Raw genomic sequence first — 24,488 nt, 5'->3', positions numbered from 1 at the left:
AAAATAATCTAACATATATACGAGGGTATTTAAGGATACACTTGGAAGCTTCCCCATTTCTGTGTAACAAACACGATTCCTGTGGCACCCAAGGTGCCCTGAGATGAGCCGCACATCTCTGATGAATTTGGGGTGCTCTTTGTCTCTGCTTGCACTGTCCCATGAATCATTTCTTAATTTACGATTTTGAAAGTGTAGCTAACTTCAAATCTAATTTCTGACTCAAAATGTGGACTTCAAAATATTCAAAATTTGAGAGTACACTACATTATTATTTAAACACTTCTAAAACAGCTCTTTTATTATTTCTGTTTTCCATGCAATCTGTCCGTGGCATGGTGGCTCAGCAGTATAGACTTTTTTGAGGGTGGGAGGAAGATATATAAGAACATGGAGAGGAAGATAAAAGGACACATTCAACATACAAAACAGCTAGTAGCAGGTCTCTGAAATTTATTTATTTATTTTTAAAGATTTTATTTATTTATGTGACAGAGAGACAGCCAGCGAGAGAGGGAACACAGCAGGGGAGTGGGAGAGGAAGAAGCAGGCTCCCAGCGGAGGAGCCCGATGTGGGGCTCGATCCCATAACGCCGGGATCACGCCCTGAGCCGAAGGCAGATGCTTAACGACTGCGCCACCCAGGCGCCCCCTGGAATTTATTCTTATCCAGCTCACTGGGCATATTTGAAAATCTTCAAATGACAGGACTTTTTTTTTTTTTTTAAACCTGAAGTAATCTCTGCAAAATGTGAAAGTGGAAGTTTCTCAATGGGGAGTCTTATAGAAATTGTGCCGTCCGTGATCAGTGAGTGACGATACAGGCAAAAGACATACTTCATACTGGTGTCTAAGGAACAGCTAAGACAGTGGTTCCAAACGCCAGCCCAGAACTGGTTATGAGTGGGTGGCAAGGAACTGCGTGTATGTAACATTTAGCTATAGCTATGTCTGTGTGCAGAGTTTCTAGTAGATTTCATCATCAAGGCAAGAATAAAAGGCTTAGATCAAGGCTACACAAAAAAGGCTTAGATCAGTCAAAAAGGCGCTGCAATAGCTTGATCACATAATTACGGAGTAGGGAGCACAAAAGAATCCAAGTAAAGATCACTTTGGTTACGTTTCTTACTTTAGTTAATGTGTACTGTATTTCCTACTTACTCTAAGAACTTAGCTTATGAAAGCATAGTTAGTATTATACCAATCCTATCTTCAAGGGATTTTATTACTTCTCATTCACCCGTTCTTCAAACTGGAATGTTTTCCCCTTAAGCTATGACCTCAAACATGAATGTTACATACAAGCATATCGGTGTGCATGTGCACGCACACACACACACGCACACACACAGAGTTTCCTCTAGCTAACACATTTAATTCTCTTAGACCCTCTTTCTCTGATTTTATCTTGCAAGTATTTTCCATATCATCTTTTAATTAGTTAAATTATTGTTCCTTCTTCCACCCTCCCTCAGAAATTGTACAATTCCAATTCCAAACTTGTTCAAACTGCTATTAAAAAAGTGCACATCTGCAGAAATTTTGACTCTGCCCATAATTGGAATAAAATAATACTGACATTATTTGAAGCCCTCTTGAGGTGGATTTTGAACTGATTTCTCAGAGGCTGCCAATAACAAGTTTTACAGAGTGTTATTTTGACTGGGCCAGCCCCCCAAAGAACAAGATGCCAGTCATGCTTCTCCCAGGGGATACAAGTAAGCTAGAACCCAGGCCACACTGAGAAGTTGTTGATTAGCTGCCCCGTGATGGGTGTGGGATCTTTAATTGGAACTAAGATTCTTGGGTCAGAAAGCTTCAGGTTGAAAAGACTTCTTTGATAATATATTAAACGTAATATGATCAGATCTGGCCTTCTGTGATATGGTGTTTTCCCAAACTCAAAAATATAAATGTTAAGTATGTTAATATGAACTGCAGAATTTATTTAGATGATTTCCTTCTAAGAAAATAAACCATATGCTCTTCTCCACCCCCAACTCCTAAAACAACTCCAAGGGAAAATATTTTTGGTGCATTGATTAAATGGGTGGCTTCTCACTTGCAAAAGGGAGGAAAAGAATTTCACATTTGGGCTTCTAAATTAAAGGTGAATTCTGCATTTTCAGAAAGATACATCTGAGTTTTACTAGATAATCGAAAAAGAACAGAAGTAGTACTAGTAAACAACAATAAAAATGGAGTAAGAAAAAAAAGAGGAAAAAATTTTAAATTATGAAAAAAATGGAGTAAGAAAGTTTTTAAAACTATGTAATACTGATGCTTAATACAATACAGGTTTAATTGGAGAACTAGGAAGGTGCACCTGGAGACCTAAGAGGGATTTTGAACAAAACTGTTAAGCAGTAATGGTCACAAATATCTTATGATTCACAAATAAGAATGACTAGAAAAAGAACGGGATGAAAAGGAATGAAGCCAGGAAACAAAGAGAAAAGGAAGGAGAGTTTCTTAAGATAGCTGGTCTTGTGTTGGAAAAGGAAGAAGGTGGGGAAAATGGAGTCAGTGATAATGTAGACAGTATGGAGTAAAAATCTGAAATAATTAGGGTGTGAGCAGAATGAGGGAGGGAGAAAAATACCTGGGGGTGGGGGTTGGGTATACGTGATGCTGCTGATTGGAGAAAAATGACCACTGTGTAGTGGAGATGGAAGACAGACCAATGGTACCGTCACCCAGACAGCCTAGTTGGAGCCCAGGACCAAGGAAGCTGAAGAGGGGGCAGTGCGGAAGTGAGCTGTGTAGGACCTCCTCAGAAGGCAGATACAACTTGTCATTTCTAGTACATCGTTAAATGACATGTTTTGGGGGAAAATTCTTATGTTCATTGACGTGTATTTGGACTTTGCTTTGTAAAAGCTTTTCCTTATTGTCTCTGGTCTCCTCAGTTATACCGAGCTTGTTGAGGGCAGAGATCATACCATGTTTATCCTTGGCTTTTCAGAGCCTGGCATAATGCCTTGGCACATTAATGTTTACTGAGTGAAGGAACTCCTGCCTAACCACTTGAGGACAGAAATCATGTTTGTATTTAAAGAAGTCTTTTATATCTCCCCATAGTGCACAAGGTAATACCCAGGACACAAAAGTACACACTGGGTGGTCAATTAATGCTTAAAGAATAAGCAATACATCATCAGGCAAGATAATGTCATCAGCAGTAGGCACAATGTAATGGAAAAACTTGTCTCAGGAAACAGGAATGGGAAAATGAGCACAGAAGGAATAGCAACAGATCTGATATGAGGACAGATAAGAAGATGGTATTTAATTTGTCATTATGAATCTATTTAAAATTTTTAAAGTGCTTTATGAATAAATTACAAAGAACTCTCCCATAGGTGGGAGGGGATGGGCTAAAAGGGTGATGGGTATTAAGGAGGGCACTTGTGATGAGCACTTGGTGTTATATGTAAGTAATGAATCACTAAATTCTATTCCTGAAACTAGTATTACACGATATGCAAACTAACTGGAATTTAAATAAAAACTTGAAAAAAAATACCAAAGTACTTTCCCCTATAGAATTTTGTTTACATCTGTCTAATGTACAAAGTTAGGGGTTGTCAGTGGAAATTTTAGAAAGATGATGTTAAGCAATCTGGATGATCCCGCCATCGTGTAATAAAGAATCATCCTTAGATACTAGAATATGCTCCTCAATACAAAATTAGAAATTTTATTGGTGACCACAGAGCACAATTCAGCTAATATCAACTCTCAGATACCCAAGGTAGCTTACGCAATCATGGTCATCTGACTCGTAAGGTGCTCCCCGGAGAGATGGCTCTAATGGAATTATATAATGCATCTTATCTGGAAAACAGGCCTTTTGCAGGTTTTACCTATCTCTCACAGAAGTAAGCTAGTGCTCATCATAAATATTTATCTATTTTAAGGAAAGAAAAAGACCTTCCTGATTGTTCCTAAACATGAACATCCAAAGTGCGGGTGGCGCTTGTGAGGCCAAACAGCCAGGCAAGGTAGATATCATGTCAGAATGCCAGTTTGACTCTCTCTCTCTTTTTTTTTTAGCTTGATGTCTTAATTTAAAAGGTTCTGTAGTTCAATCAATCTTACTATATTTTCCTTGGCAGCAGGAATTTTACATTATTATACATGAATTTAAATTAGAAGTAGAGTTAAAAATGAAGTTACCCTTTAATGAATTTAGGTATTTATTGATACAAAGTAGACTTCCTAAGAGAGTCTTCTTTTTTTTTTTTTTTTTAAAGATTTTATTTATTTATGTGACAGAGAGACAGCCAGCGAGACAGGGAACACAGCAGGGGGAGTGGGAGAGGAAGAAGCAGACTCCTAGCGGAGGAGCCTGATGTGGGGCTCGATCCCAGAATGCCGGGATCACGCCCTGAGCCGAAGGCAGACGCTTTAACGACTGCGCTACCCAGGCGCCCGTAAGAGAGTCTTCTAATAGTAGTTAATAATTAGTTCTTATCAGCCATTCTAGATATATTTTTGACCCACAGAGAACTATTTTAAATTCATCATGACCTAAAAAGTATTTAGGTATTCTTCTGAAAAAAATATAAAGCATCTTAGCAAAGTATTAATTTTAAATACTCAAATTATTGAAGAAGGAAGAACGCAGACATATGCTTTTGGAAGGCTCTCTTTCTTACTTGTATTAATATAATTTTCTTCTGATTTCTTTCCTATTCTATTTTGGGGAACTAGAATAATGATTGAGGATATCAGCATTGCCTAATAAGGGCTTGAAAGACAAATGAGATGTATAAATGCAATGCCCTTAGAACATATAACAACAACTTTTTCAAATTTACCTCTTCTCATTTTGCTCTAGACTTCTTTGCTTTTTCAAAAGATTATCTCCACTATGTCAATTTGCTTTATAAATAAGTGACATCATAAAAGTAATTGGGTTATCGACTGATCATGTATATAGTATGTCCTGTAAATGAATCTTACCATGTTAAAAAACTCATTTTACCCTTTCCTATTATATGCATTGATATTTTTAACTTCTACTTAATTATATCTGGACCTCTACTTTCAAATGCTTGTTCAAGAACAAAATTCATAAGGTTATTCTAATAATTTTAGTAACAGTCCCATGTAGAATAAAAAACAACATAGAGAATATATAATACCTTGGAAATACTGTCCATATCTCCTGAGCCTGAAACAAAATATGAAAAGAAAATCTTTATTATGTGATATGATTTCATATACAAATGAAGGATTCTTTTAATATAAATAAATACAGTACACTCTCTGTATTTTTTAGTCTATGTCTCCTGCATTTTTTAATCTTAAAAAATTTAAATCTTAAAAAATTCCTTTTCCCTTATACTGAATGGTAAATAATGACAAACACAAGGAGGAGTTGTACCTCTAGCTCCCAATCATCTTTTTTTGGTTTATTTTTGTAACGGCAGAATGAACAAAACTATTGTTATCCTAAATTCCTGAAAATGAAATATTAGAGAGATCACTTAGAAATCCTATTCAATTCAAATTTTGTAAAATGTATGTACATATGTGTATGTGTATAGAGAGCAAGAGAGAGATAAATATATTTTCTGAAATGATACTTCTAAATCTGATAAAATATAAAATGGACATCTGTAACAATATCTAATAATATTCTGAGGTATATTTTACTATAATAACCAAAGCAAAGAATTTTTAATATTAAAAATTTGACAGCAATCAATATTCATGGCAATCCATTTTCCAAAGTAAGAATGTCTTCAAAACATACTGTAATTTTATGTTGATTCATAAATTATAGTATTATTCCAAGTAATAATGTAATATTATGTTGATTGTTGGGAGAAGTGAACAATCAATATAGATTTCTAACTTAAGAAATGGAATCAGACATTAGATAATGAGGAGCAATGATAAGACCTTTGCCACAATATTAGCTTTATTTTTAACCATTTTAAAAACTAATTTTCTTGGCATAAACATATTATACTACTTTAATGGGAAAATACTCAGTTACGGTCACAAAGTTAGTGCTTACAAACAGACAATAAATTATTAAATATTAAATGTATATACGTAATTATGTATATATAAATATGTACAATGATGTTTGTTGTAAAAGTAATAAGCCACATGTCAAGCCTATGTGAAACTCTTCTGAAAATTCTATTCTAGGGAATAATATAACTGAAAATCTTCTAACTATGACCAAATGTCACCTTTTTTGATGACAAATTGAAAGATTAGAAAGTGGATTATATTGCAATAAATGAAAAAATAAATTTCTAGAATGGTGCTGCCCAGCAGAGCTTTGTGTGGTGATGGAGATGTTTCTCTGTGCTGTCCATTAGGGTAGCCAGCAGCTACATGTGGCTATTTACATTTGATATGTGGCAGTGCAACTGAGAAAGTAAACTTTACATTTTATTCAATTTTAACTTTAAATAGTCACACACGGCTAGTGGCTACCATAATTGGAGAGTGCAAATTAAGACTGAAATCTAGGCAAATTATATATATATATGTAAAATAAGTATGGACCTGAAAAACTCAAGTCTATCAATGTGTTGCAAATAATTTTTTGATTACTGAAGTTACATAGCTTTTCAAAGTACCAGAGGATGGCATTTGGCTGGAGTCATGAAACCTGCGTATAATCTAAGTTGCTTGCGGGCACAGTTACTCCAACCTGGGTAAAAGGTGATTCTTTTTCAAAAGAAAAAAAGTATCCTAAGCCTCTATCCCCATTGTCAACTTTTAGCTAATGATAATGTTACTTGAACGTATATAAACATAAAATAAATACGGCTGTTTCTTGGTTTTGGTGTGGTTTTGCATTCGACCTGCCCATACATACGGCGTACTGTGTGGCCTAGTCAGTTGTGTGCCTGCCACTCGTCTCTATTTCTCACTAATGTGAAACTTTTTGTTCGCCTTGAAGATATTTGGCTTCATTTGGTAAGAAGGCATCATTTATGAAGTATGTGTCCAACCATTAGTGACAGGGCTAGAAATCAGCTTTATCATGAATTCAGAGTATGTGCCACTGTTCTCTCTTAAAGAGAGAATCCTTCAGATTATTCAGAATGTGATTACTAATTTTATTTGTAAAAGAGACAGACATTAAAATGCAAAAAAAAAGTTAAGAAATTCTTGCAGAGAACGTAAGTTCCTCTGAGACCGTCTCTACACCTTCAGAGACAAACCAGTTGGGAAGATACTGTAGTCCTCCAGGTGAGAGAAGTGGAATGATGTGCCCAGAGCACCAGCATCTCCTCTTGTCATAAAACACCCAGAGTTTGATAGGTTAAAGTAAACACTCGTGAAGAAGAGCTAGGTGAGAACAATTCTGCACTTTGGATTTTCAAATGATCTCCAGTCATCATAACCAATATACTGTAAAGCATAACTCTGAGTGAAAGCCGAAGCATTTTAAAATAAATTCCTGTATACGAAAGCACTTTGCAAACTGTAATACCCATGATGTAGAATTAGGGTTTTGTTTTGATTTCTAAACATCAAACTTAATGTCCTTACCTAAAGAGCCATTCATGTGATGTGACTCCATTCCTCCTAATCCACCCATGGGACCATCTGACCCGGGGCCCATTGGAAACTATTTAAAAAATGAAGAAAATTACTATGATCACATTGAAAACACCTGTTTATCTCAATGTTACAATATCTATCTTTAATATTAGAAGATACTTCTACAACGTGCTCTTAAACTTTCCCATGCCAAAAGCATTTCTTCCATGTTCTATGGTACAGAATACTGAATGTGGTGTGTGCGAATGTGCATATTTATGTGTGTAGATGGGGTGGTGATGATTATTAGTCAAACAGGCTTTTTGGGAGAAAAACAACTGCCCTCAGCAGGCAACATGTAACTGTATACAATTTATAATCTCTATCTATCTCTATCTGTCTATCCATCCATCTCTATCTCTGTTTGTTTGGAAATAAGATGGCTTTCCCTCACTGGGATCATACAAACCACAAGCTTGTACATTTTCCCAGGATAATGCCTAAAATTTAATGTTCCCTTAAAGCATACAGATTGATTTTCAGTACTCAACTTAGGGGGGAAAAATATATATATATGTATTTACCTCAAACGATAGTTTAAAGAAATTAACTTTGAACTTACTGTTTTATTCAGGTTTTGTCAAAAGCATTGTTTAGATCGGGGCTGAGAAACCTGTGCGGGTGAGGCCAAGACCCTCTGAACTTACTTGGTTCGGTCCTTTTATCTGGCCCCTACAGTGCTTTCAAAGACACGAAGACTATTGGTACGTATGCGTGAAGCACATAAAGCCGCAGTCCCAGCCCTCAGCAGGCACTGGCTTTTACGACCTCTGGCAGAGATGAACGACCTTTGAAAAAGTGACACGTTCAGCTTCTACTTTTCTTGGATCTCTTATCTTTGTATGGAGTTAGAGGACCAGAATGGAACATACTTGGATGATATCAGCTTGGCTGTCCAGAGAAATGTCTTCAGTACCATATGCTCTGGGTTTCCTCTCTCACTCCCTCCATTTCAAATATCAAGTTCTAAGATATGAAATTGCACTATGAAGAGCTTTTCTGTATTGTCGCTGAATTTCTAAAATGAACATTGTTCGTCATCATATTCAATGTTCATTAAGATCACTGTGGAAACACCTCTTAGACATTACTCATAGGAGATTGTTTCTTTTCTCCTGAAAACCAATTTATTTGATTATATAAAGAGAGGAGTGAGAACTGAAGGCAGTACTGCTTAACAGAAATAATATGCAAGCCACAAAGACAAACTTATATAAGTAAATGTAGATTTACTAGCAGCCATGTTTAAAAAGTAAAAAGAAACAGGTCAATTTTAATATATATTTTATGTATCCTACTTATCAAAATGATCATTTCAACATGTAGTTGATATAAAAATTCTAATGAAATATTTTACATTTTTTTCATACTCAACTCTTCAAACTCTAGTGTCTATTTTATACCTATAACACACTTCAATGGGGACTAGCCATATTCCAAGTGTCACACCATAGTGGATGGATTCGTTGTCTTCACTGCTAGGAAGCTCAATTATAATAATTATTTCATTCCTGTTTTTTGGTATACTCATGGAAAATTCCTTTTATGTATTCTGATTTTTATTTCATTTTAGCGACCTTATATTCATATATATATATTTCTATTAACTATACCCTGTTATAAATATTTTTTGTTAATATGTAGGTCTTATAGATAAATATTTTTCTGTAAGCTTTTGTGGAAAAATCACAACCATATGCCTTATTAAGAACACCCAAATTCTTTATGTAGACCTGTCTCATTTCCGTATTTAAACTCCAGATTTCAAAAATCTAAAGAAAAACAAGCATATGCAACTCCCTAATTTATTTCAAGTTTATCAGGATAAAAGAAATAAACAATCACAATGAAAAAATTAGTGATATTAAAAAATAAGGGTAATATAAATGATTATATCTTACCTGTTATTTTCAAATAGTCTTATTAAGTATGTATGATTTGAGATAAAACTATGCCCAACATTTCATAATTGATTAGGTTCATTTTTACATTTAAGTTATATTGATATGAAATCTTTTGTTATACATTTTACGTTTGATGTTTTTTTCAAACCAGAACATAGGAAGGATCTGATTTTTGGGGGTATCTAATAAGTTCCTGGATAATACAACAGAGAGCTTAAACAGTATCTAGGAAATGGAATGCACTTAGAGTTTGAGCCTTCAAATACATTCCAAAATTTATTAAAAATTCATATTTACATTAGGCCTGTTAGGTCCAGGAGGTACTGCATTCATTAAAGTATACATGTTGTCTCCAGAGTTGGTTGAATCTGAAACAAAATATTACTTAATTAATATCTTTCTTTATAGTTTATACCCAAGTCAACACAAAGTAATAATCAAAGATGATCTGCACACATATACATATTAATAGCTGCAGCACTTGAAATAGTCATTACTAATGTTCAGAAACAAATACTTGGAAGTCATTTTCTAACTCAGAAATTATCATTCTGTGGTTGTAAATGGGAATATTTACCTAATATATTAGAAGTAATCACTTGAATAATTCAGGTCAAAAGGAACATTACTTTAAAAATCTAAAAAATTACGGTAAAGGTTTTCTTTTAAAAAAAAAACATGGATACTCTGAGACTTCATTACGCAATTTATGTGTGTAAATATAACCCAAAAAATCTCTTAAAATTCAGATTCAGTAGCTTTTCAGTTTTCAGTATTTCCTTAGGCTTCTTATACACCAATTTAAAAAAGTTTATTTATCTAATAATTATTAATAGCTGGAGGAATATCCTTAATTCTAAAAGAAAGAAAGTAGGACAAGACTATAAAATTGGAATGAGAATTTCTCTGGCTTGAAGTAAAAGCCAGCTTCTTCCAGTACAACTTTTGATGAAATTTTTTTAATTCATTTTATTCTTGATTCATTATAGTAAAAATAACTATAGTATATAACTATATAAAATATGTAACATTTTATAATATTTTTAAAAATTTACATTTCATGTCTATTATTAGCTAATTCTAATTAAGTCTCTGAGTACATGTGTTTTTATAACGTATTACCTGGAGTGAAAGGCCATGTATTTTACATTTAGGAAACGGTTTTCTATTTTCCCACAAATTATACAGTTGTCTTAAGTATAATGTATTAGGCCTCTCTATTCTGAAAAAAAACGTGTTTCAAATTTTTTGTACTGATTCAAGGCAGAAAATAAAAATAATTTGCTTTCTCAGGGCAATAAACATGGAGTAAGAGATGGGCAAGTACTTTTTCTTTTACTTTGTAATTGCTTAATAGACATTAAAAAGTTTATTATTTTAGTTTATTATTTTAGTGTATACCACTTAGGTTAGATGTCATTTATCAGTTGTTTGTAAACAGTGATCCACAAATCTAAATATTATTTTTCACATCTAGATAAATATATCATACTGCTGAAAAAGCTGAAATGCCCACCTCAGATCTCTATTTGTTTATACTAAGTAAGGTCCCAATCCACTTTTGTGGCCTTAACTCTTTTTACATCCTTATGTACACTATACTCCTGTCAACCCAGGCTGCTGGTTCTCTCCTGCATAAGATCAACTTTTTAAATCTCCGTATTTTTGTTCTTACTTCCTCCAAGGATCTTCTTCCCAGTCTCCTTCTACTGAAATTCCACTCACTCACTACTCCAGGCCCGCTGCAAATGTTACCTCTTAAATGAAATTTTGTTTTCTGATACTTCCAAATTCATGAATGCTCCCCCATCATTGAATTCCACTTTGCATTCTAGTTAATATTTTCTGTTACTCTTCCCTCCTGCTTTCAACAAGGTTTTAATAAGTTCACTGAGAGAAGGAGAGACATCACGTCTTGCATCGTGTGCCACAGACAATAAATATCTGCTGAGATTTAATTAATGGAATACACTTTATCCCATAAAAATGTATCTTCCCGAAAATCCTGGATTGCTTCTTAAACACAGGAAATCTTCAAATGGTTTCTCATTTTTATTAGCCTTACTAATTTTTTAAACTAATTTTAGTAATTAATTTGGAAAGAAAATGTGCTCTATATTTAAAATATGTAGAAAGAAAAATAAATTTATTGTTCTTAATACCAATCAAAAACATAATTTCATCTAAAAAAACACTGAGAGGAATAAGGTTGGTATTTTCTAGGAAATGTCTGACTTCTTTTTATATACAGAGAAAGTTTATAGTAAAGCAAATCTTCTGGCACCTATTCTTTGGGGGGAGGGTACTGGCTTCATATTGGAGGAACGACTATGAAAAGGATGAACCCCCAGGAGTACGCACAAGGCTAGGAAGACATACTGGTGGCAATTTCTGGCTTGAAAGGATGAAGTGTAATCAGATTACTTATCACCTGCAAAGTTTAGCAGTTTCTCCAAAAAATTTCTTTTAGGTTGTAGTGAAGTGTTTATTAATCACGTGCTACCTTCACAAATTAAACATTTAACTTCACCATACAAGAATGCAAATGTGGGCAAGATGTTCAATTCACATAATTCTATCTTGAATGAATTCTGTTTCACTTCAATGAAGATGCTCTGAGGATAGAAATCCATGAAATATTTATGATATATTCCAAAGAGTTAGTGGAGCAAAGCAAAATTTTGTGTTAATTATCAGATTGATACTTCTTCAAAATGAAAAAGATTCAAAACTTAAAAATTACTATTTATTGGTATGATTAATGACATTTGATTTCAAGCACCCATACATCTTAGATTTCAACAAACCAGCTAAGAACATATGAATTGAACAGTGCAACATAATTAAAAATTTTTCCTAATTATAAAAATTTCCCATCTGTTTCATTACCCGGAAGTTAACACTGATAAAGTCCTAGCTATTTCTTTGTTTTCTACTTTCTACATTTCTGTGTTATATATATTTTAAAATAAAATTGGGATCATATTGTATTGAATCATGAACATTTATTCTCCATTAAAGTCTTTGATAATAATTTTAATGGCTACATTATATTCCATAAAAAATTAATTTATTAACGTCACTAAAACTGGATTAAGTTTGAAGGTTGTATCTACTATTTCACTATTAATTATAACAAATGAGTACCCCTCCACATAAATCTTGGGTTGTATCACTAATCATTTTTCAGAGAAGGATTATAGAGGCAAGCAGTATGAACTTTTTCATGGCTCTTGATACAGGTTGCCAGAGCTGTTTCTAGGAGGGCTGCACCAACGTCAACTCCAACCATTAGAGTCCTCAAGAAACAACACATTTAATAGTCTATATTAAAGTCTCAGAAAGAAAAGACAAAGTTATTTAAAATCATCATATGAAATGATGATAGAAATATTGAGGTATTTTAGTTTACTAGATTAAAAGAAAAAAAAAAACTTCCTCCACTACATGGTGAATCTACTAGCTAATAAATCCATAAGGACGTGTAAGCATATCTACATCCATCTTAGTAAGATGATGGTGGGTCTGATTAAACCTAATGGATCCATGCATTTCACATGTTACTTATGCAGAATTTTTCTAAGTTGTGAGATTTGGATTTTTTTCCACTGATTTCAAGGAATCTTTTTGTCAGATAAATTATTGGGCAATTCATATAAATATTTTTCATCCTGATTATATCTGTTACACACACAACAGGAATTTTCTACATGCTTAAAGTAATTGGACAATAGTTATTTAAGAACCCTGTTTCCTTCTACTTGCTACCTCTAGTCTACTTCTGTTACCATCAATGAGATAATGAATACTACTAACCTTCTGTCATACAATTTTTATATTTTTTAATTTATTCTAATAATCAAATGCCCATGTGGCTAGTGTGATTACAATACCTGCTGGACTAGGCATGATGGGTGTTCCTGGTGGCCCTCCACCTCCTGGAGGACCCTAAATAATTACACAAAATTTCAGTAAAAATAAGGCATTTCATTAGACAATATAAGGAAAACAGAAGAAAAGTTAGACTTATCTATAATAATCCAATTTGAAAATCACAGAGGAAATATATTTTCTCCATAATTTATTTTCTTTGAATGCACAATCATTTCAATATTATGCAAAATATAATTTAGCTTAAATATGTTGAGACTGTTTTGACAAGTTTCCAAAAACAATGAGCCTGTAACACTGATTTATTATTCATGACTTAATCACATCAGGCATAATGAGGTTAAGGAGAAGCCATTTACTGGGGCCTTTACAAATCCATAAAGTAGCATCACTCAAGTGTGTTTGTGATTTAGTTTATTGTAATTTTCTTATGTTTCGTATCATGGCTTTTTATAGGAAGTTAAAAACTCAAAGATACGTATTTGTTTAAAAAAATACACTGATGCTATTTCTTTCTCTACTGGTATCAACTATAACACTTCTAGAGCATTGAACCTTCCGCTATCACATCAATTAGAAATGAGAGGCAATGTTGACTAATGCTATGGGTTACTAATCAATCTGAAATGGAAATTAGGTGATTCTAAGGTTAATTCACTTATTTCAGACAACCAAAATGGATAATTCAGGCAAAGGGTTTTAGAATTTTTCAGATGTACAGTAATTAATCTGGATAAATTACTAAGTGGATAAATTTGTACTTCATTCTGAATGTGTAGGCACAGCCCACTAATTATTTCAAATGATATATATATATATATATATATATATATATATATTGCTATTTAATAAGAAACCTAAATTTCCTTTCAGATAAAAGTCTATAATTTCACAAAACTATATATTAGGCTTACTCTAAAGCGATTTAAGAAAAAAAATAGGTTTTACCCACATGTTCTTACTTTCATTTTTGCTTCATAGAGAATGTGAACAGTTAAGACTTTCTTAGTTTGCACAGCTTAAGAGGACATTGAGCACGAAGTTCACAGGTCCAAAACAGCGTGTGCTTTTTACTACGTTCATAAAACATTATTTCTACGGAGAGTAAAATGCTCATTGATCTTCTTAAGCCCTCCTTTTTTCCTACCCAGTTAGCTACCACCTCCGAAATTTCTTTAGGAAAGATTTTCCTTTTTACCATTTTATCTTTGTTCTTCTGGTAGGCATTTACTCCTAAATATTATAACAATGTATCTTCCATGGGGGCCTTGAGATGTAGCAAGGATTATAATGTGATGATGGTTAAAAGGTCATTTGTAAGTTCAAGAACTCAGGTAAAATCTGCTAATTTTTTTTAGCGGAAAATTTTAACATGTACTAAATAATAATAATAAGAAGAAAAATAAGTGTTTCCAATTTCTAAGCAGAAAAAAACCCTCAAAACCCCCTCCCCCCAAATTACTAGTCCTTATTCTGATTCCCTTTGTGATCAGGAAAAAGTTTAATGTCTTCCTCAACTTTGTGTGTGGTGAGTGGGGTGAGGGAGGGGGTGTGGATTATTCTTCTGTAGAACTGCAAATTCAAGCTCATCATTGTATAACTGGGGATGGCTTTCTTCATGATTGGACAGAGTGTATTGTATTGGTTTACAGAAACATATGCTAAAGTAAAACACAGTACTCAGGGCAATTTTGGCCAGATTGATAACTGTTTCGCTAATGAACATCAACATATGTGGTGAGGTTGGCAGACGGAAACCTCAATACGTATCAGATGTTCACTTCTTGGCCAATACACCGGGGCTCTTCTTAACATCTGGACAACTATTTCATTGCCCAAATAAAACATAACATCAAATCTTATGAGCAAACAATCCCAAATGTACTTACTACATAATTCCCAGGAGATGCTGAAGAGTATGGTATCTGGAACACGAATAGGACAAAGAAACACAAATTTTGATTCATGTGACAGTATGGAGACTCACCTAAAATGAATCTATTTCCTGACTTTAATCCAGTTTTAAAAAGTATCACAAAGGATGGTAAAGAATAAAGGCATTTATATGTGGGTGCTAGAAAAATGAATAAATGCAACATTATCTTGAATTTATAAAAAAGAGTGGATTTAGGTCAAGAGGGATTTAGACAGAATTACAGCCCCAAGTTATATTCGTTTCAGGGTAGTTCTACTCACTGCTTGATGCTAATGACCCTTATTCTGTAATTAGAAAGTTATATATTTGTGCAGCTAAAAACCAGAAACCAGAGTTTTCAAATTAATAGCTTTTACGGATGCAACTCCTAATTTATGTGCATTCTGGGATGCATTATTATCATTTTTAAGATAGGTTTCAGGCTACTACATTCATGTGGTATGGGTCAATACTTGATCTGCAGGCCTCACGTTTTCCCCCTTTCTTTTCTAATTAGCTACCAGAAAATAATATAATAAATGTATAAGATTTTGTTAATGTAAGTCTCCAAAGACTACTAATTTGTGGGGATCAGATATGGGTAGCAAATTCCCGTCAAATCAAGCTCTTAACCCAACTCTTGTTTAGACATTACAGAGTATTAATACAACATTGCTATCATAATTTAAGAAATGAAAACTAGAAAACAGATATTTAAAACTAGGCCCTTGAGTGTGGATTATTAATAAAGAGAGCTAAATCCAAATATTTTCTTTTTTTCACAGAAGTTCACTAGCTCACTTGCATGAAGATTCTGCACATCCAGAGGAGATATTTTTGCCTTATTCTGGAAAAAAGCCAACAAACTACTACCTTCTTTGAGGCAGACAGCCAGAATTGGACCGTTAGAGTAGTGAAAAGATGATAGTGTCTTTACCCTAAACCCTCCCTCTTCCTCAACACCTTCCATATAATTAAACATAAAAATAATATGAAACTTTAAAGTAAGAAGAAGGAAGTATAACAAAGTTATGATTTTCCTTTAATGAATAATTCTTTAATTCGAGGGGAAGATATTTAATATTAAGTTATTTGAAAATTCTCTCCTTGTTGTTTGGTGTTCATGCTTTGCCTTAAGTATGGACCACATGCCTCTGAGGCCCCTGCTTGGTCTGCCTATGGGTAATTCAGCCATTACTAGTCTGCCCAGTATCACTAATGATGGGGATTACATCCACTAGGAGTACTGAGATCCTAATGGCCAGTACACACGTACTAAACTTGGTAGTTGAATACAACTTTGCTCTCCTGAGCTCCTTTTGGTTCACGTTCTACCATCCCATCTTCTGCTTATTTTAAACATGTGCATTTGCTCTCTCCAAATCACTACCTTATCTGTTGGCTCCAATTTTCATCTTCTTATAACTTTAGTATCCAGCCCGTGTTCTTCTGCCTTTCTCTAGTGCCTACCATCATTCTTCGCCAACTTCAAAATATTATACAACCATCCTTTAAATCTTTGGAATTTAGGGGCGCCTGGGTGGCTCAGTTGGTTAAGTGTCCAATTTTTGATCTCAGCTCAGGTCTTGATCTCAGGGTCATGAGTTCAAGCCCTATGTGAGTTCAAGCCCTGAGTTCAAATAAATCCTTGGAATTCACACTTCACTGCCTTCCTTCACTTACAGTATACTTCCCTCTCCTCCATTTGTTTAAGTATGACCACGTCCTAGAACTCTCTACACAGAGATCGAAACAACTCCCTTGCCTGACATCTTTCTTATTCCTCATGACACTCACAAATATTATTCTATATTCCAACCAGAATCTTCTTCCATCACAATTCCACCATGTTTATTAGGTCCATTATTTCTCTATTAGTTTCCTACTAAATTGCCTCTGCCCCTCCCCCATGCCACTGTCAGCATTTTGTCTCTCTTCATTATCCTAAAGCCTACTCTTTTTTTTTAAGATTTTATTTATTTATTTGAGGGAAAGAGAGACAGTGCGAGTGAGCATGAGCAGGGGTGAAGGGGGACAGAGGGAAAAGCAGACTCCCTGCTGAGCAGGGAGCCCAAGGACGTGGGGCTCGACCCCAGGACCTGGGATCATGATCTGAACTGAAGGCAGTCGCTTAACTGATTAACCGACTGAACCACCCAGGTGCTCTAAACCTACTTTGTTAATTTCCATCGCTTTGATCACCCCTTAGCCACCTTTTCTGTTTCACAGTAGAGATTTCCTTAAGGAGATACTTAAGAAGTATAAGACAAGGGTCAAGGGCCAAAGTAAAATCATGTTCTCTAATTTCAACCTAGTCTTCACTAATATCTGGAAGCATTTTGGCTCGGCCTTCATGGAAGCCCTGAAACATTCTAGTGGTGTACCAGTAAACCCAATAAACTCGGGAAAGAAGAAGGTCCCAATTTGTAGCATTTGTCAATTTATGTGGTGTGAATATTCCCACATGGAAGATTTCAAGCTACCAATGACTTAACAATTAGCTCAAAAACTTCTTGAATAATTAACGACTGACTTTCCTGAGCTGGCTTTCATGGTGATTATAAAATCCTGAGTTAGTAGTCTGCCCTTTTTCATATGTTAAAGCTATTAATTTCTTGCTATACTTTCATCTTTCATCTCAATGCTATTTATAGATTAAAGTTTTCATCCATTCATCCAGGTAGAAAAAAGATAATCTTTCTGTTTGTTTCCAAAGCTAGTCCCTTCCAACCACCTCATTCTCCTGAGTCCTTGCTCCTTTTTTAGTTTTTAATTTCTCCTTCTTCATGATTCCTTTAAACACAGTTAAAATACTTAATATATATTTTTTTTAACTCATCTAGTTCAATTTCTTTCCATGTGTCCTATCAAGCTCTTGGCTTATACTCGCTGTTTCTACTTCATATTCTTTGATGCCCTCATTAAAAGAAAAAGTACATTTGGGCTCCTATCCCTAGTAGCACTTCATTGAACCTTTACTGTTGAAAGTTACCAGTAGCATTTGACAGCCTAGTAACAATAGAGGTAGAAGAACTACGTGGGTACAGAAGACATTTGAGCTGGGTAGCTGACTTACAGAGAGAGAAAAGATCACCAGAAAGACAATGAGAAGGATCAGCGTTAAAGGGAGGGAGGGAGGGAAGAAGGAAGGAAGGAAGAAAGGAAGGAAGGAAGAAAGAAAGGGAGAAAGAAAGAAGGAAGAAAGGGACAAAGAAAGAAATATGAAAGTATATAGTTTATTAGAGAAATGGTATATAATCTTACACAGCTGGTACAGTGTGGTACTTATAGGAAATTGAAATAAATGATAAGCATATATGGTCAGACTGTGAATGAATTTATGCTGTAGGAAATAGGGAGTCACTGGTTTTAGAGAGACACGTTTAAATTTATATTTTAGTAAGATAACCCTAGAGGTATCATGGAATATGAATACAAGTTAGGAGTCTATTGAAAAAGGTCTAGGCAAGAGATTACAGTGTTCTAGGCAGTGTTGATTAAGATAAGTAAGAGTAAGGAAACTTGAAAGACTTTTCACACATGCACTTGGCAGGGCACGGTGACAAACTAGGTGTGGTGGTGGACAAGGGAAGGGAGAAGTTAAGGCAATTCCTAGGTTTCCAACTTGGTGAGCAAGGGTATGATGGTGCTACTAATTTATATGTAGGGAATTCAGGAAAGGGGGCACATCTGGGGAGATATCCAACATGTTGAATTTGAAGGCACTAGTAGGCAGTGAGGTTTATCTGATCAACAGATATTTAGAAATATAAATCAAGAACTTATTAGAGATTAGGACTAGAGATAAAATTTCAATGGAATACACTTCCATTTTGTGATGGGCACAACAGCTGATCTAGTATCCTATTCGACTGAGTGGAAGACTTAACATTCCAAAACAAAGCCCCCTATCTACCCTCTAAACATCCTTCTTCTCATATTTCTAGCTGAGTTTGTGTTATTCCCATTCTCCTGGATTCAAAGAATTGAAATCACCTTCCACTTTTTCTTTCTCTTTATCCCCAAATCGAAGGTCACCAAATGTTTTTGATTGTGTGTGTGAAATGCAGCCTCCATCATTCCTTTAATCACCACTCTACCTCAGGTTCTGATAACATTTTATAAAACCCATCACTATAATCTCCTACCTTCATTTCCCCATTACATCCATTTTATAGACTATCTTCCTAAAATATAGCTCGCTTCCACATAGATGACACAGTTCAGATTTCTCCATTCAAGAGCCCTGTACACATCATGGCCCTCTTTTCCTCTTTTCTGCTTTGTCACCCTCCGTGCCTTCCAAGACAACCTGTCCCCCTAGCCACTAACAGTCTAATAATTTTTCCTCAAACATTTCCTGCATTTCTCCTTTTATTTTTGTCCAAGCTTTTCTCCACCTCTAGTTTCCAAATTCTCCCAATGTAATTCATCTCCTCCTGCCTGTCTCCACACTCCGCACAGAATATATCAGCATGAACTGAAAGATGAAAACACAGATGTAGAAGATAAGCAAGATCAGAGAGCTGAAAGATCAGAATCAGAGAATTAAAAGAATTTTTTATTTGTCAGATGAGAAAATTGAGGGCCGTATATACTGCCTGGTTAAGCTAGCTGGATAATTCAAGAGCTGTGACCAATATTTCAAGTATTCTCAAATATTCTGGCTCGTAATATCCATGGCAGTGGTGCCACAGCAAGGGGAAGGGCAGAGGAGTTAGATATTTTGGTTTCTTTTTTAAAAATGTTTAGTAGCATTCTTCAACTGCGAACTTTAAAACTACCTTAGAAGCTACTGGTTTACTAGAAACCAGGGAGGGCAACATCAAGACACTATCTGTGCCAGTGTAAAGTTGAAAATACGCTATTATTTTTAGTGCTTTTTTTTTTTTTTAAATAGCATATATATATGTACAGAGCAGAGCCTATCTGGAGTAAGATATTCGTATTTCCTTTGGGTTTAATCATTACAATAGATTGTTATTTTTTTCTTTAAGGGAGTTTCTTTTTTCTTTTTCCTGTCACGTTAGTGAGTTGAGGAATACAATGCTACACTGGACTTCCGTAGCTTTTGCCTGTCCCCTCTTCTGCTAACAATTCCTTGAATTTTCTTTGTTGAACCATACCTCTTACTTTTCCATGTGGTTTGGGTGGGGCTCGGGCCTGTGTGACCTGGGCCAGGCTGAAAGAGCACTGTAACCTCAGGTCACAATTCATGAATGAGCATGTGACCCCAGCTAAACAAATCTAGTTGAGTTAGTTATGCCCAGTTCCTATGTTTAAGTGATAAAGAGTTGTGCTGTTTTGTACTGAACTGAGAGCTCTGAAAATATACACTGGAATTCCACGCAGCCTTCTTGTCACGACAAGGAAAAAATGTAAGCAATAGAGACTGGGTCCTGATGACATTATCTGGGTCCTTGGAATCCAATGTGCCCCGAAGCAAACTTATATCTGGACTTTTCAGATACATAATCCAGGAATATTCTCTCAATATGAGCCTAGTCTGCTTGTATTTCTGTACCTTGTAATCAAAAATGTCCTCAGACAAAGATAATTAAGATATTTTCAGTAAAAGTGCTTGCTACGTAATGATGAGAATGTGCTATATAGGTAAACCCAAGTGCACGGTTCCTTTAAAAGACATAAAAAAGGAAAAATCATTGGTAGATTTGTAAATAAACTTCCAAATAAGAATCTGAGGCCAATATTGTAATGTTCAGGTCGAAGGAAGTTAAAAGTAAAAAATCATACTTGTATTCTGAATTAAAAATATGTATTTGTCCTTAAAAATGTTTCTTCTGGGTGCCTCGTTAGCTCAGATGGTTAAGTGTCTGCCTTCAGCTCAGGTTATGATCCCAGGGTCCCGGGATTGAGCCCCACATGGGGTTCTCTGCTCAGTGGGAGACTGCTTCTCTTTCTCCCTCTGCCTGCTGTTCTCCCTGCTTGTGCTCTCTCTCTCTCTCAAATAAGTAAATAAAATCTTCTTTTAAAAAAAAGTTTCTTCTATGTTCCATGTAAAAGGGTGCCCCAAACAATTTTGATTAAAATACTTGTACATGAAAAAACTGTGGATTGATAAAGATGAAGCAAATAAACAAATAAATATATTGTACATAATGGTAGGAAAGACTTTTTTTTACTTTCAGAGAAGTGGAAAGCAGAAAGTCTAGAATAAACCCTGTGTTAGGTTGAAACTGAGGCACTGATGGGTACCCATGGTTTTAAAAGCTCTAGATGGGTACAGAAGGACATATGTGCATGAACATACATCTATATCCTAGCTACAGTGGTTGACAGTCTCTAGGAGCCATATCACTCTGACAGGTTCTAAACACCACTCTCCACTAAAAAGAACCATGGCTCCTTAAAGAAATGGCTGTTTCAGGGCTAGCACTGGGAAGATTGAAGATGAGCTTCAAATGCTGACAGAATAATGGAGACATGTCAAAACGGCAAATGATCCAGCTGGAAGGGGTTCTTACTGGCTAAACCTGGGATGATTTTAGCATCACACACCTATTGAATAAATTGAGTGCACAAGTACATCTGATATACGTGAATAAGTGAACGGAGAAGAAAGAAAAGCTCTTTGTTATAGGAGAGAGTCAATGCTGCCCTATATACGGAGAAGGAAAGACAGAATTAGAAATCAGCCATTTGGTAACGAACTCAGCAAAAAACAGTCTGGGCAAGAGTTGTCAATGGATACGAAACGTAGCAGATGAAAGTATAAGGAAGAAGAGGATATTTGCTGTAGTTTCGAAGTATGTCTCCTCAAGTTAATAATTACAAAAGGAAAAACAGCAATTTTACAGAAAAGTGACAAGCACCACCCTTAACTAAGGGATCAAAGTTAACACTACAAGCAACCACCATCACAGGCTTCCTGAAATGGTGCGCTGAGAAAATCACAGCCTCGCTTCTGTGGCATTCTTACCAAATATGTATTACCTGAGTCTAATCATGAGGAAACATCAGACAAATTATGGCACATTCTACAAAATAACTGATTTGCATTCAACAAAACTGCAAGGTGAAGAAAGACAAAGATAAACTGAGGAACTATCCTAGATAGTTCCAAAAGACATGATTCATAAATGTAACGAGCGAACTGGGAATTTCTTTTGTTACCAGGGACTTTGCTGGGACAATTGTCGAAATCTGAGTGGGATCTGCAGATTAGAAAATAGCATTGCATCAACGTTTATTTTCTAATTTTGATCTTTACTGTAGTTATGAAAGATAATGTGTTTGCTTTTAGGAAACCCACACTGATGTATTTGGGGATAAAGGGTTATCATGTCAGCAACCTAAATACAGTTGAAATGGTTCAGGAAAAATATGTATATGCAGAGAGAAGAAATTATAAAGCAAATAGAGTATAACTTTAACACTTGGGAATCTGGGTGAAGAGTGCAACTCTTCTATGAATCTGGAGTTATTTTGATATGAACATTTAAAAGAAAAAAAAACAGTATACAAAACATATTTGGAAACAGCAAAAACAAAACAACCAACCACTTTAGTATGTGGGCCTGAAGCGCCAGAGACTTGCTATATTGATACAAGATAAAAAGTGTTTGTAATTAAAAACATGGACAAGAAGTCTTAGGAACTTGGCAATCAAAACAGTACAGATGAGTTGTCACTAGAATATAATCAATGGTATTTAGGGGGGAAAATCCCCCTTAATACTTTTTTGCTTTGTTTCATGTAACCATGGGTTGTTTTTTTGCCAGGAAGTCATCAGTTTTTTACGATTTTTTTTTCTTGTTATTAAAATCAATCATTTTTCAGAGGACTGCTTTGCCTTTCTGAACTCAGGATGATGACCCCCTTTCTCTTCTGGAGAGAAAGCTGTAGGTCTTCCCCACCTTTTTTCCTTATTCACATTTCTTTGAGTGAGAGGGAGATGTATCCACATGGGATAGCTATTAACACAAGGGACTGTTTCCAACTCTCTCACTTGGCCGCATGTGTGCTGGTCAAATGCCCATTCACAATGACCCCTGGATGATAGGTTCATACGCACACCTCCTACCTTAATTCCTAGTGTTTCTCAGGGTCTAAAATAATGCAGAGCTGCTGACTTGCTACAGTACATTCTCCTATCCACAGTGCTTGACTCCCTGAAATTCTGAAGAGGTGGAGTACATAAAAACTAAAAATCATCAGAATGCAGAACTCGCTCCTCACTTCTGCCTCTCTCCAGTACTCTTACTTGGATAATACCCCTGCTTGGTACAATGCACCATTCTCACTATCAAATCCTGCTCAACTTCCTAAGTAGCTTTTGGGGGACAGAGTCTCCAGCTGAGTGTGTAAAAGGAGGTACTGCTGGAGGGGCAGTGGCAGGTGTGAGTTGCACTTGGCCGCCTGCAGGCAGCAGAGGGAGAGCTGGGCGAGCTGACAGTGAGGAAGAAGAGTCTTCTTGCTTCCAGGTGGGAAGGCTTGCATAGTTAAAAGCACTATTGATTGTACTTTTTAATCCAGTTTCAGCAGATGTGCAGATGATAGAAAGTCTTTCCGGATTCTGGCAATAGGAAAACTGTCACAGTTTTCAGTGTTAAAAAAATTGTTTTTGCTCTATCTTTGTGGGTATTTTATTTTACTTAAAGATTTTATTTATTTATTCATGAGAGACAGAGAGAGAGAGAGAGAGGCAGAGGGAGAAGCAGCTCCCCACGGAGCAGCAAGCCCGAAGCAGGACTCGATCCCAGAACCCTGGGATCATGTCCTGAGCTGAAGTCAGATGCGTAACCGACTGAGCCACCCAGGAGCCCCTTTATGGGTATTTTACTAGAAAGTTGGAAGAACTGTGTCTTGAGCTGCTAGCCAGATGCTATTTTAAAGTGAAATCCTGAATGAATTTGAAAGGCATATAGCAAGAAGCAAATAGAAATGTGAACTCTTCAAAAGCATATAAGCAAACTAAAAGAATTTTAGAAAATAAGATACATTATAACAATCTGGCGTAACAGTATTTTAGGAAGATTTGTGGAGATTAAAGAGTATACCGAAGACCCAAATGAAAGCAAGATTATCACTTCTGTCCGCCCTAAATGCTATTTCAATTAGCTACTGAAACCAAAGAGATAGGAAGATAAAATATTTTTTTTCCCTAAAAATACGACAGTTGCTTACTTAATTGAGAAGAAAGTGGTCCTGCCTTAGAATAGCAATGAATTTAGGAT

The 24,488-nt window shown here is 35.4% G+C and overlaps 1 protein-coding gene across 9 annotated transcripts in view; it reads right to left on the bottom strand.

Moving 5' to 3' along the window:
• Positions 1-24,488, bottom strand: part of SSBP2 (single stranded DNA binding protein 2) — a 279,994-nt gene that overhangs the window by 10,191 nt on the left and 245,315 nt on the right. For all 9 annotated transcript variants that reach the window (XM_045796354.2, XM_045796355.2, XM_045796360.2 and 6 more), the window contains 5 exons: positions 15,266-15,301; positions 13,379-13,433; positions 9,783-9,853; positions 7,531-7,609; positions 5,151-5,179 (listed from right to left, as the gene is read on the bottom strand). In XM_045796354.2, coding sequence (XP_045652310.1) covers positions 5,151-5,179; positions 7,531-7,609; positions 9,783-9,853; positions 13,379-13,433; positions 15,266-15,301 — 270 coding nt within the window. The remainder of the gene's footprint in view (positions 1-5,150; positions 5,180-7,530; positions 7,610-9,782; positions 9,854-13,378; positions 13,434-15,265; positions 15,302-24,488) is intronic.

This window comes from Ursus americanus, chromosome 5, assembly GCF_024610735.1.
Source record: "Ursus americanus isolate L20-20 chromosome 5, mUrsAme1.1.p, whole genome shotgun sequence".
Taxonomy (NCBI): domain Eukaryota; kingdom Metazoa; phylum Chordata; class Mammalia; order Carnivora; family Ursidae; genus Ursus; species Ursus americanus.
Note: the sequence above shows the minus strand (reverse complement) of the source record. Positions and strands in the feature narration are given on the sequence as shown.